Genomic DNA, 15,055 nt, shown 5'->3' with positions numbered 1-15,055 from the left:
ACCACGACTTCTGGCTGCACGCCCTCCCCCTTAAGGATTCTGAAGACACGGTCTGGGACGTCTCGGACCCTAGCACCCGGGAGGCAACAAACCATCCGTGAGTCTCGCCCATGTCCACAGAACCGCCTGTCCGTCCCTCTAACTAGAGAGTCCCCTATAACTAGCGCTCTCCTCCTCTCCCCCTTTCCCTTCTGGGTCTCAGGGGCACAGACCCCTTCACTGCAGCTTACACCTGCAACGCTGTCCCCCCCAACAGTTTCCCAAGCTGTATATTTATTTTTTAGGGGGACGACCACAGGGGAACCCTGCACTGCCTGCTTCTTCCCCTTCCCACCTCTAACTGTTACCCAGCTACCTCTGTTCTCCGGCGTTACTATGTCCCTGTAGCTTCTATCAATCACCCTCTCAGCCTCTCGAATAATCCTCAGTTCATCCAACTCCAGTTCCAGTTCCCTAACTCGTTCGGTGAGGATCAGGATCTGACTGCATTTCCTGCAGACGAAGTCGGCAGGAGTATCGGTGGTCACCCCTCCCTCAAACATCCTGCAGGAGGAACATTCCACTGCCTGCGCTGCCATGACTGTACACTTTCTCCAAAAACAAGAGCACTGAGTCAATAACACTGAGTCACTCAAATACTAATCACTTACCTTCCCGCCCAGCTATGCGCTCCAACCTCACTTCCGCTGCTCCCACTCAAATGACCGTTGGTGATTAAAGGGTGAGTATTTATACTCACAGTTCTCCTTCCCGGCTGCCCCTCTGCTTGCCGTCACTTCCTCTGCTGCTCCCGCTCTTTTTGTGAAGAGAGAATAAAAAACACCGCTGCCCGCTACAGGTAAGTAATTTTGAAACAAACTGTTTTACCTTAGCTGTAGTCTCCCGGGTTCGCCTTTACTCGGCCGCTGCTCCCACTCATTTCAGATTACATCAATGATACAACACCTTTGTTCATTGGCAGCCTGATTACACCAGTCTCTCAGTTTATAACCTATTTTTTGCATAAATCTAATAAGCAGATTCTGAGTCTCAAACAGATGAGGGTTGGACACCTATGGTGATCAGACATATAGGTGATCTGATGTAGTCTAATAACACTAATGTGCAGTCTATCCATTAGCACTTAGTTATTGATCACACATGCTACACCTCTCCCTAAATTCAATCAACCCAGACACTGTTTACATTTCCATCCTACTCCTACTTCCCACCCTCCCATCAAAGTCTATTTCACTGAAGACATAACTCTCCAACATTGTTCTTGGCTTATTTTGAGGACAAAGTTAAAAATCACAAGACACCAGGTTATAGTCCAACAAGTTTGTTTGCAAGTAAAAGATTTCAGACCACTGCTCCATCGACAGGGAGTTAGTCAAGGGAGACATTATTTTCATCTTTATAAGAAAAACACATCAGCAGAGTGAGATGTCAGTTTCTCACAATAGCTGATTCCTGGATTGAGACACTGATGATTTCTTTAAAGCAAAAGCAGTGAAGACTGTTCAAAAAAAGCCTAATACAAGAGGCTAGTCTTCAGGGCCTGACCATTAAAATGCCATAAAGGAGAAGTAAAATAACTGAAATTGCCATTTCTTCTTCTGCTTTTCCTTCTTCTCCATTATGCATTGAAAAGAGGTTAAAACACTGGCTTGAAAAATGCAGCATATTCAGCTCCTATGAAGAACTTCACAACTGCATCATTCTCCAGTGTTGTGACAATGAAGGATTTATACAACATCTCATCCAGGAGCAAATCTGGTAAATTAAGAAAGACATTAAAAACATTCTGAGGACAATTCTGAAGATGATGAAATGATTATTTCCCTATAACTGAAATGATATGAATTTATCTTTCTTGCAACAGTGTTACTATTTCAGTAGTCTCTTCAGCTTGAAACTGCCCTGTGTAGACAATGATATCTTGGGAGCTCCAGCAGAAAGTAGGGTCTCACCATCATTAATAATTAAGTTACCTTGAAGATTTGAAGAAATTAGAATCTCTTGGACAAATACACCAGGTTTAAGATTATGGGTAACTCTTCCATAGTGCTCTGATCTGCAGACATGCTTGAAAATTCGCAAATCGTATCTTACAGAGTATCATTAGCTATTTATTCTGAGGGCCATGTTGGTCATGAAGAAATTTAGTTTTGGCACAACTTCACTCAATGGAGTTTCTGTAAAAGATTGTGGAATACTTCCTGCACTCTGAAGTTGAATTGAAGACATTTGTAGAAATTCAGTCTTCAATAATGGTTTAGCATCTAAAAGAATAGCTATGTCAACTCCTGTGTCTAATTTAAAATTAGTTACCATGTCATTAATCATGATAACATATGTAACTTAACTGTTCTTATGGGTCTTTTATTTTCTATAAGAACAAATACATCTTGATCTTCAGTATCATCTACTTCCTGGATGGTTGGTAATTGGGATAGTCTGCTTATGAAGCTGAAAAGTTTCTACTGTTGCTTCAGCAAACCACTTAAAATGTCCCCTCCAGTGACATGCAAATCACTCAGCATTCATACTTCGACAGGCCTGTGCCAAGGGAGTGTTTTCTTGCCAGAACATGGAAACAAAGCAATGCTGGTACCATACCCTCTTCTCATTTTGTCTTACTCGAATATTGGCAGCCTCCTGACTTTTGAATTGAACCAAGTCAGAATCAGTTATCTGGTCCCAGGAAGTCTCTCTGTGCTCTTGGAATAAAGTAAAAACTGAAAATGCTGAAGAAATGCAGCAAATTTGGCAGCATGTGTGGAAAGAGAAGCAGTTCGCATTTCAATTCCATTATGACTTCTAAGAACCAAAGACAAAGAGAACAAAAAGTAATGGGTTTTTAATAATTGTAAATGGTGGGATGGAGCAAGTGAAACAAAAGGGAATATCATGTGAGGTTGAAGAAGAGGGAGTTTAGAGATTACAGTTTCCACAGAACAAATATTAAGAGAGTGATGTTGTTTATAGAGAAGAGAGATAGATCCAGGGTAATTATTAATAGAAGATGCTAATAGCATCTCCCTTGGCACAGCTCTGCTGAAAGCGAAGCCAAGTAAACTAGACAATAGAGGGAGTGGGGAAGGGGACAGGCAGAAGAAACAACCTGAAAGAAGGAGTTCATAGTCTGAAGTTGTTAAATTCAATGCTGAGTCTAGAAAGTTGTAAAGTTTATAAATAGAAAATAAGGTGCTGTTCCACCCACTTTTATTGGGGGCTTCACTGGAGCACTGAAGCAGACCTAGACTAGAAATGAACACAGCAAGATGGTGTATTAAAACGTTAAGTAACCAGAAAGTCGGTGTCATGTTTATAGACTGTGTGGAGGTGTTCTGCGTAGTAGTGACCCGGTGATTGTATGTTTGGTTACCTAATGTGGAGACCACATCCTAAGCAGCGAATAAAGTAGACTAGATTGAAAGAAGTAAATACAATCAAAGTTACTTGAACAAAATGGAGTCTTGGATATTGAGGAGGGAGGATGTAATAGGACAAGTGGTACAATTGCTGTGATTTCATGGAAATGTGCCATGCAAGGGAGATAAGGATGATAGAGCAGTTAAATGTTATGGATGTTATGGAGGGAATGGTCCCTTCAGAAATATAACAGGGGAATGGGGTGAGAAAGACATCTCCAGTGGTGCAATAATGCTGGAGATGGTGGAAATGATGAAGGATGATCCTTTGAATATGGATGCTGGTGGATGGAAAATAAAATCAAGTGGAATCCTGTATTTTTTCTGGAAGAGAGAAAAGGTGTGAGGAGGCAGGACACAGGGAGGATATTTCCAACGTCCAGGAGTCTAGATCCAAGGGTCACTGACCAAGGATACAGGATAGGTCTTTTTGGACATAGATGAGAAGAAATTTGTCCACCCGGAGTGTAGTGAGCTTTTGACATTATCTGCCCAGAACAGGGTTGAGGCCAAATTATTGAATGTTTTGAAGAAGGCAATAGACATAGTTCTTTCAGCTAAAGGGATTGAAGTGTTTGGAATAAAAACAGGAGTAAGGTAGCCATGATCATATTGACTGGCAAAGGGCTGAATGGCCTATTCCTATTGCAATTTTCTATGTTTCTATGTGAGCGTGCAAGTGCAGGAAATATGTCAGATACTGATATACTCTGTCCATCACAGTGGGAGAGAATGAAAAGATTGGATAAAAGTCCTGTTTTGCTTTTGAAGTTCAGTCTCTCAGACAACCTGCACCAACTTAGAGAACATAAGACCCTCTTTGGACTCTAAAAATTCTGATAAACCCTCATTCATCACCCCACTATAATGTGGTCCCTTCTGATTTTATCATATAAAATACCACATTGGCAATTCTCAGCAAGATCACACAGATCATATCAATTGAGATATTGTTCCCTGGCTCTTGACCGCACCAATTAAACTTCACATGGTCTATATTGGGATTGTCCACTAAACTAAAAGAAGAATCAAAGGCCTTAATTATTTCTTCATATTTGGTAGTTTCTTCTTCGATGCCCTGACTGTGGTTGCCAATTCCATAGTGCTACAATAACATGACTTGGTTGGGCTTCTGTTCGAGGCCAGAGAGGGTATAATACCTCTAAGTGGCAGTGCCAATTAATCCAGTGTGCAGCTACATTTGACCTGATAGCCCTTTGAGTCCTCCCCAGAAATTAGTGGAGGAGGTGTCATTGAATTTATTTAATGCCAAAATGTGGATTTTTGTTAGACAAGGGAGCCAAGATCTGTGGGGGCAGAATGGAAAGTTGGGTTGAGATCATAATCAAAGCAACTGTGATCTTGTTGAATGACCAGTCAAGGTTGGTTAACTGTTTGTCCTCCTCCTGCTCTTAAGTTCTATCGAATTATGATGCAGTCTACATAGTCATATATACCTAAAAAACATCTAAACTACAATTTCGGTTATCATATCAAATTAACCTGTTCTGTTTTCCCTAAATCATAATGCAGTATCAGGAAAGTGGAATGGAATCCACCATTCATTTGTAAAATTTATGATTACATTGATAATTGCATAAAATCAGTCATGGCAGGGTCGTAGTAAACACTGAACTGAATCTAAATTGGACACTGAACAGTATTACTTAATAGCGACAACAAATATTTTAAATACTCTCCTCAGCAATTACAGCAGGCATGCTGCTGTTAACATAATTTACCCGCTATAAGCGATGGATGTTAGAACCAATTTCAACTGATGATGTGAACCCTAGAATCCCTGGTCTCTGTAATATGGACTTGTGATAACAAATGCTTCCACTGAACTCTTAGGCTACCCTCGAGAAACACGTAGAGTTCTTGTCGTGTAATTTTAATATCATTCCTTCTGCCAGAAGACCTGGATTCATTCCCATCTACTCCAGCAGTGTCTAATAACTAAGAAAAATAACATTTCTGACCAGGTTGATTAGTTAATACTACCAATAAAAGCACAGAAGGTGAAGTGACAGTGTTTCTACCCCTGAGCCAAGAGGTATGGTTTCAAGTCTCACCTGCACCATAGGTGTATGCTACCATGTCTGAACAATTGATTAGGAAGATATCAAACCACATGAAATATGTTATTCAGTTGGTTTAATTAGTTAACCTGGTTGTGGGTCACACACAGGTAAAAGAGAAACTTCAATAGAAAAGTGAATCTGCTCGTAAAGAAAGAAGTACAAGAGAGACATATGGTTCAAAGTTTGTGAGAAGATTTGTAGCTCGGGTGCTCGTTGCTGTGGTTCTGTTCGCCGAGCTGGAAGTTTTTGTTGCAAACGTTTCGTCCCCTGTCTAGGTGACATCCTCAGTACTTGGGAGCCTCCTGTGAAGCGCTTCTGTGGTATTTCCTCTGGCATTTAAAGTGGCCTGTCCCTGCCGCTTCCGGTTGTCAGTTTCAGCTGTCCGCTGTAGTGGCCGGTATATTGGGTCCAGGTCTATGTGTTTGTTGATGGAGTTTGTGGATGAGTGCCAAGCTTCTAGGAATTCCCTGGCTGTTCTTTGTTTGGCTTGCCCTTGAGTTGTTGTCTGAGAGTGGCTGTTGGTTTGTGTGCTGTTATAAGTCCTAGTGGTCGCAGTAGTCTGGCTGTCATTTCAGAGATGTTCTTGATGTATGGTAGTGTGGCTAGTCCTTTGGGTTGCGGCATGTCCTCGTTCTGTTGTCTCTCCCTTAGGCATCTGTTGATGAAATTGCGATGATATCCGTTTTTTGCGAATACCTTGTATAGGTGTTCCTCTTCCTCTTCCTCTTTTTGCAGTTCTGGTGTGCTGCAGTGTGTTATGGCCCCTGCAGCATATGGTGCATGGCACTTTCTGAAACTCTTTCAGCTATCATTCTAACCTTAATAAAATTTGGCTGTGAGCAATGTTGTCAGTATTGATGTATCTTCAGTATTTCTGAGCCGGTATTTGGCTATTTTTAGTTCTATTCCCACTTAATAATTGAGAAATTAATCAAAACTTGAAATAAAATAAGAAACATTAAAGTGCCCTCTTACATTGTTTATGCTACACCAACAAAAAGACTTAAAAGTAAGGACAGTTTTTGAGATGCTACATGGATGGATCCAGGATAAAGCCTAAAGTCCATGTTCAAATGCAACAATATTCAGGCTTGGGCTGACAAGTGGCAAGTAGCGTACATGCCACAAAAATATCTGGCTATGAACATCTCCAATAATAGACAATCTAACCGCCATCCCTTGGCATTCAATGGTGTTACCATCACTGAATCGCTCACTTTCAACATCCTAAGGCTTAGCATTGACCAGAAACTCAACTGGGCTCACCACATAAACACTGCAGCTATAAGATCAGGTGAGAGGCTAGGAATTCTGTGGCAAGTAACTCACCTCCTAAACCATCCACAAGACACTTGCCTGGATGGGTGCAATGCCACTTAAGAAACTTGACACCATGAAGGACAATGCAGCCTCCTTGATTGGCACCACAACCACAAACATCCATTCCTTCCAACATCGATGCTCAGTCGCTATAGTATATTATCTACAAGATGCACTGCATAAATTCACCGAAAATCCTTAGACAACACCTTCCAAGCTCATGGCTGCTTCCATCTAGGAGGACAAGACTGTGCAGACATGGGAAAACCAACATCTGCAAGTCTCCCTCCAAGCAACTCACTATCCTGACTTGGAAATATGTCATCGTTCCTTCACCATCTCTGAGTCAAAATCCTGGAATTCTCTCCCGAACAGCATTTTAGGTCAATCTACAGCACGTGGACAGCAGTAGGTCAAGAAAGCAGCTAATCTACACCTTCTCAAGGGCAATAAATGCTAGGCAGCCAGTAACATCCATGTCCCATGAGCAAATATTTTAAAAAATAACTTTTTTTTAAATAAAGGCTTACCAATTAAATGTTTTTCTTGTGTTCTCAGTCTGTTGCAACCCCAAGTATTATTATTTTGGCTCTGATTGCGTTGGAAATGTCTAAAATATATTTTGCCATGTAGCTTACCTTTTTCTGTAAAATGCATTTGTTTTAACTCCTAAATGTTATGATTTATTGAGATATACCACCTTCCTTCCCAAATGTTGCAGTTGTACTGCTTACACTTCTCTCGCTGTTGGATAGTTTATTTGCTTTGGTTTTGAGTGAAAACCAACAAACACCATCAGTGTAATACAGCTTAGAGTGTAATTGCTGGGGAAATTAAGAGTCAAAAATAAAACAACCATTTCTCTTTTATATTAAACTGTTTTAAGGATAATGTTCACCCCTTTAAAATGAGCTGTTCCATGGGACTAATGTTTGTGTTGTGTTTGATTGACAGGATATAGCTCATGAATTGTTAGAGAATGGAGTGTCTCTTGATGCAAGAAATACCAATGGGTTAACTCCATTCTTCTTTGCAGCAGGGAGACAGCATCGTAAAATATGCCAGGTGAGATTTATTTTATGACTGTACAAAACAGTTTGGTTAACTGAACTTAAAAGATTAAAGATTTGTAAACAGGGATTCACTGGGAAGCTCCCTCTGACTGTGGTCCCTGAGTTTCTGCAGGGGGAGTTATTGTCACTTGGACAAGTAGAGCAAACAAGGGCATGGGATTAGCAGAAGATGATCTCAGATGCTTCACCGTCCACACTGCACATAATAGTCTTAGGTTGGCCTTTAGGTGGTTTAGCTAGGGCTTGCTCATAAAATACAACAGTTGTGTATTCCAGCAACACTGTGCCACCAATGTGAACGTCCTGTTAAGGGAATATAGCTCTTCGTGGATGGGAGCAATATTCCAGACTACTGAGTGAAGCATGTACCCTTTGCTGTGTTCTTGCATCCACTCCAATGGTGCTGCAAGTATCTTTCATGTTTAGATCTCATAAGGTCCTGATCACTGAAGCGAGTCACAGCCTCACCACTTCTTTTATCTTGTGACATTCTAATATAACAAATTGATAAAGAAAAGGGAAAGTTTCATGCCTTGAATGGTTACACACATACATCTGCTTATTTACGTAAACTATATTCTTCATTTCATCAACATCTACTTTTCAGGGGTTGGAGTTTGGTTAGTTCAGTGGCAGGACAGGTGATTTACAATGCAGAATGATGCCAAAAAAGTGAGTTCAATTCCTACATCAGCTGAGGTTACTATGAAGTATTCTTTACCTCAACCTCTCCCCTTTCCTGAGGCATGCTGACCCTCAGGTTAAACCACAACCAATTGTATCTATCAAATGAGAGAGCAGCCCTGTGGGCTGGTAAGATGATGGCAACTTTATCTTTTAATGTCAAGGGTAGACGGTGGGAATGGTGCTGAATAAACACAGGATGTTCTGGATTTTTTCCAGTCACTTGTGTGGTAAATTGTGCTCCTGACTTCTAACTGCCCTCCTGGCCTACTCCCACTAAGTCACACAATCCTGCCACAATCGTGTGTTCTTGTGAGGTTTCTCGTCAAGATTCATTTGTATAGCCACACCCTGAGAGCTGAGTGGAAAGCGGTCAGGTGGAAAAGCAAAGATTCATGGCAAATGTATGTCACAGTACTCCCTGAGATATATAATAGTCTGAGTCAATTCCATGCTTCATCATTACAATATGAATAGGCAGAAGCAATAACTATATTTTCCCATGATGTACTATTTCTTGCAGTATCAGTAAACAGTTGCACTATTAAAATAGTTCACAGGTCTGCACAACATCAAGGGCTGAAGGGCCTGTTCTGCGCTGTATTGTTCTATGTTCTATTATTAGTTAGCACTTACCTGATAGTTAATTGATGTCTCCTCTGAGCAACAGAAACATTTGCAACCACTTCCTGCTTCACAGCAGGGACTCCTTGGGCCCTTGTTTTAAACAATGATCGAGTCATGTAGCCCATGCCCAGTCTGCCTCTGTATCTATACTACTTATAGGGATGGCAAGCCTAATTCCAGTACATCCCAAAACCCCTACAAAACAAAAATCTGACCATTCAGGGAAATTTCTCCCATGCTGGGCAAGCAACTCTCTGCAATAGAGAAAATTCAGGCAAACATTTTAGTGTTCTAAAAAGCTGCTACATGAACCATAAGAAAAGTTTTTTTAATTTACACTTGCAGTTAACCAGCTTCAGGAATAAATTACCAATTTAGGTAATGTATGAATATGCTCGTGCGTTTATGAAAAATGTTCCAGCTAGGATATCATGAATTCTTAATTAGTTGTTATTCTTGCACATAATGAAGCCATTAAAACATGCATAAATGTCATTTATATACGGTCTGCATTGCTCAGCAAATTCAGTTGCATTTTATTTATTACATTGATTTTGTTTTATGGCTCGACTTAACAGCTTTTGATTGAATGGGGTTGTGATGTACAAGCAAAGGACTTGAAAAATCGCACAGCATTTGATGGAATTCGAAGTGAAAAATTCAGAAAGTTCTTGCTGAGTAAGATAACATTCTTTTATGTAGTTGCTTGTAAAATACATTAATGTTTTGGTTTCATATAGGACGGTGGGCGGCACGGTGGCACAGTGGTTAGCACTGCTGCCTCACAGCGCCTGAGACCCGGGTTCAATTCCCGCCTCAGACGACTGACTGTGTGGAGTTTGCACGTTCTCCCCGTGTCTGCGTGGGTTTCCTCCGGGTGCTCAGGTTTCCTCCCACAGTCCAAAGATGTGCAGGTCAGGTGAATTGGCCATGCTAAATTGCCCGTAGTGTTAGGTAAGGGTTAAATGTAGGGGTATGGGTGGGTTGCGCTTAGGCGGGTCGGTGTGGACTTGTTGGGCCGAAGGGTCTGTTTCCACACTGTAATGTAATCTAATCTAGGATCTTCGCCTTGGAATATATCTGATTATCTATTAATCCTGAGAAGAAAAGGCATAATTTTCCAAATTAAAAATCACACAACACCAGGTTATTGTCCAAAAGGTTTAATTGGAAACACTAGCTTTTGGAGCGCTGCTCCTTCATCAGGTGTTTGTGGAGTACACAATTGTAAGACACAGAATTTATAGTGAAAGTTTACAGTGTGATGTAACTTAAATTATACATTGAAAAATACCTTGATTGTTTGTGAAGTCTCTCATCTGTTAGAATAACCGTGTTAGTTTCACTTCTTTCATATGTAAATCACAAAATTATTTTTACAAGTTACATTCTCCGGTTAAATTTAACAATTGGTGTCAGCCCAGATGATATGTTTAAGGTGTTAGCCCCCTGTGTTCTCTGTCTGTGCCATAATGGTTAGACTGATTCTAATCTAAAAAATGAGTTAACAGAGTCTTACATGGATTCATGCAGTTTTTGAGCAAAGTACAATGTAACTCTGCAAGAACAAATTCACCCACAAATGAATATATGTACGTGTGTGTGTCTGTCTATCTGTCAGTCTGTCTGGGGTGGGGGGTTGTGAGTGTCTGTGAGAGAGAGTGTACAGAGGAACCTCGATTATCCGAATACCGATTATCCGAAAATCGGATTATCCGAAGGAGATCTTGAGGTCCCGATGGAAACATTACATCAAAGGCGTGTTTCCAACAGTTTACAATGATTAAACAGGCACGTTCTGCAAATGACTGACTGCCCGCCCTCTCTCTCTCCCCACACTTTCCATGGAGTTCTACACGGGTGTACCCTAAACCCTGAATTGGCCATGCTAAATTGCCCCATGGTGTTAGTGGGTGGCACGATGGCACAGCAGTTAGTACTGCTACCTCACAGCACCAGAGTCTCAGGTTCAATTCCAGCCTTGGGCAACTGTCTGTGTGGAGTTTGCACATTCTCCCTGTGTCTGCGTGGGTTTCCTCTGGGTGCTCCGGTTTCCTCCCACAATCCAAAGATGTGCAGGTCAGGTGAATTGGCTATGCTAAATTGCCCCATAGTGTTAGGTCAATTAGTCAGCGGGAAATGGGTCTGGGTGGGTTACTCTTCGAAGAGTAGCTGTGGACTGGTTGGGCCGAAGGGCTTGTTACCACACTGTAGGGAATCTAATCTAATCTAATCTAAACCTCCTTTGCCCCCACATAATCTCTCCAACATTGTTCTGTACAGGGCAAAGGTGGAACCTGTCAAAGATTTGCACTAAAAAGTTGTGTGTGTGGCTGTGGCTGCGTGAGTGTGTGTGTGCTAGTTGGACACTTACCCCACAAAGGCAACTGCAGCAGTCTTGTTGTTGGTGTCCAGTCCAGCTGCCCCAGAGAGGAGGCGGGGGGTGCAGTGTTGCACGGGATTGGGAACGGTGTTGGGGGCACGGGTCAGTGTTGCTTGGTGTTGGGGGCGAGGTCTTGGGAGCAGGGAAGTGTTGCACAGAGTTGGGGGCGGTGTCAGATGGTGTCGGGGCGGTGTTGAGGGTGGGGCCTCGTGCACTGTATGCTGCTGCAGTCTCCTGAACAGGGAGCAGACTTTAAAAACGCCCAGCCCCGGAGGAAAGGTATTTTATCGATTAAACGAACAATCAATTATCTGAACAAAATAGTGCCCACCCATCACGTTCGGATAATCGAGGGAATTGTGTGTGTGTGTGTGAGAGAGAGAGTGAAGGGGTCTACGTCTGTGAGAGGGTGCATGTGTAAGTGTGGGCGTGTGTGTCTGTAAGAGTGTGTGAGAGTATCTGTGTGCATGTCTTTGTATAGGAGTGTCTGCGTGTGTGTGTGTGTGTACGAGTGCCTGGGTGTTGTGTGTATGAGTATCTAGGAGTGCCTGTGTGTGTATATAGTGCAATGGTGGTCACCTGTCATGTGACATGAACCCAATGTCCCGGTTGAGGCCTTCCCTATAGGTATGGAACTTAGCTATCAGCCTCTGCTCAGCCACTTTTCGCTGCTGCTTGTCCCAAAGTCCACCTTGGAGAATGGTCACCCGAAAGTCTGAGGTCAAATGTCCTGGACCGCTGAAGTGTTCTCCAACTGGGAGGAAACACTCCTGTCTCTTGATTGTTGTGCGGCGCACATTCATCCGTTGCCATAGCCTCTGCTTGGTTTCACCAATGTACCATGCCTCAGGGCATCCTTACTTGCAGCGTATGAGATAGACAACGTAGAACTGAGTCGCATGAGTTCCTGCCACGTACATGGTGGTACATAATTTACAAAATGATTTTCAAAGTTAAAGATTATTTATGATTAAGTACCTGGATTAGGTAAATTGTTACATCTTTCTACAGTTTCTTTTGACAAATAATAACCAAACCAACCACCTCATTTGCTTTATAGTTTTCAAATTTGAGGGATCATTATTTAGCAACTCTCCAAAAGGGAATTGTACGGTAACTAAGCCGAATCAAACCTAATCACTTTCTACCCTACTCGCCAAACCCTCCTGGTGAAATATCAGAAAAATTGATGGAATGGGTCAACAATAACTTACTCTGCTGATACTTATTTTGGGATCTCCTAGAACCACTTGCTCCAGATCTGATTACAGTCATGATTTGAGCAGGGACACAAATTCAATGCAGAAGGAAACATCATTTCAAGTGTTTTGACATTTAAGTCAGGTCCAGTCATGTATGGCACCCAGAAACTTTGAGGTTATGGAAAATCCCTTCAATGACACAAAGGACAATATTTGTGAATGTCCAAACTCAGTCTTGTATTCTCAATATGGTATTGATATAGTTCCCAGGATAGATAGTACTCTTGGCATAAATATTCATAAGTTTTCTGTCAATGAAGGTGGCACAGTGGTTAGCACTGCTGCCTCACAGCGCCGGAGACCTGGGTTCAATTCCCGCCTCAGGCGACTGACTGTGTGGAGTTTGCATATTCTCCGCGTGTCTGCGTGGGTTTCCTCCGGGTGCTCCGGTTTCCTCCCACAGTCCAAAGATGTGCAGGTCAGGTGAATTGACCATGCTAAATTGCCCGCAGTGTTAGGTAAGGGGTAAATGTAGGGGTATGGGTGGGTTGTGCTTCGGCGGGTCGGTGTGGACTTGTTGGGCCGAAGGGCCTGTTTCCACACTGTAATGTAATGTAATCTAATCTAATCTAAAAAACACTCTGGATGCTGGAAATCTAGCAGAAAAGTATAAATGCTGGAACCATTTGGCACATCTAGCAATATCTGTGGAAGTGAAGGCAAGATGGTGTTGAGTCCACTACCTCCAGAAGTCAGTGTGAGAATGAGATGACAGTAGAGGCCATAGAGTCATAGAGATGTACAGCACGGAAACAGACCCTTTGGTCCAACTTGCCCATGCTAACCAGATATCCTAACTTAATCTAGTCAATAGACAATAGGTGCAGGAGTAGGCCATTCAGCCCTTCGAGCCTGCACCGCCATTCAACATGATCATGACTGATCATTCCTAATCAGTATCCTGTTCCTCCCTTATCTCCATAACCCTTGATTCCACTATCCTTGAGAGCTCTATCCAACTCTTTCTAAAATGAATTTCGAGACTGGGCCTCCACTGCCCTCTGGGGCAGAGCATTCCACACAGCCACCACTCTCTGGGTGAAGATGTTTCTCCTCATCTCTGTCCTAAATGGTCTACCCCGTATTTTTAAGCTATGTCCTCTGGTACGGCACTCACCCATCAGCGGAAACATATTTCCTGCTGCCAGAGTGTCCAATTCTTTCATAATCTTATACGTCTCAATCAGATCCCCTCTCAGTCTTGTAAACTCAAGGATATACAAGCCCAGTCGCTTCAGTCTTTCAGTGTAAGGTAATCCCGCCATTCCAGGAATTGACCTCGTGAACCTACGCTGCACTCCCTCAATAGTCAGAATGTCTTTCCTCAAATTTGGAGATCAGAACTGCATGCAGTACTCCAGGTGTGGTCTCACCAGGGTCCTGTACAGCTGCAGAAGCATCTCTTTGCTTCTATACTCAATTCCTCTTGTTATGAAGGCCAGCATGCTATTAGCCTTCTTCACTACCTGCTGTACCTGCATGCTTGCCTTCATTGACTGGTGTACAAGAACATCTAGATCTCTCTGTACTGCCCCTTTACCTAAATTGATTCCATTGAGGTAGTAATCTTCCTTCCTTGCCACCAAAGTGGATAACCATACACTTTTCCACATTAAACTGCATCTGCCATGCATCTGCCCACTCACCTAACTTGTCCAGGTCACTCTCCTAACATCCTCATCACATTTCACCCTGCCACCCAGCTTTGTATCATCAGGAAATTTGCTAATGTTATTGCTGATACCATCTTCTATATCATTAACATATATTGTAAAAAGCTGCGGTCCCAGCACGGATCCCTGCGGTACCCCACTGGTCACTGCCTGCCATTCCAAAATAGAGCCATTTATCACTACTCTTTATTTCCTATCAGCCAACCAATTTTCAATCCAATCTAGTACTTTGCCCCCAATACCATGCGCCCTAATTTTACTCACTAACCTCCTATGTGGGACTTTATCAAAAGCTTTCTGAAAGCCCAGGTACACTACATCTACTGGATTTCCCTCGTCCAACTTCAGAGTTACATCCTCAAAAAATTCAAGAAGATTAGTCAAGCACGATTTCCCCTTCATAAATCCATGCTGACTCTGTCCTATCCTGTTACTACTATCCAGAAGTGCTGTAAATTCATCCTTTATAATAGACTCCAGCATCTTTCCCACCACTGAGGTCAGACTAACAGGTCTATAATTTCCTGCTTTCT

General features: G+C 42.3%; 1 protein-coding gene across 1 annotated transcript in view; it reads left to right on the top strand.

Moving 5' to 3' along the window:
* LOC122559439 overlaps positions 1–15,055 on the top strand; it is a 135,512-nt gene that overhangs the window by 62,938 nt on the left and 57,519 nt on the right. Inside the window, exons 15-16 of the mRNA XM_043708888.1 lie at positions 7,775–7,885; positions 9,783–9,882. Coding sequence (XP_043564823.1) covers positions 7,775–7,885; positions 9,783–9,882 — 211 coding nt within the window. The remainder of the gene's footprint in view (positions 1–7,774; positions 7,886–9,782; positions 9,883–15,055) is intronic.

The sequence above is a fragment of the Chiloscyllium plagiosum genome, chromosome 19, assembly GCF_004010195.1.
Source record: "Chiloscyllium plagiosum isolate BGI_BamShark_2017 chromosome 19, ASM401019v2, whole genome shotgun sequence".
NCBI classification, from domain to species: Eukaryota; Metazoa; Chordata; class Chondrichthyes; order Orectolobiformes; family Hemiscylliidae; genus Chiloscyllium; species Chiloscyllium plagiosum.
Note: the sequence above shows the minus strand (reverse complement) of the source record. Positions and strands in the feature narration are given on the sequence as shown.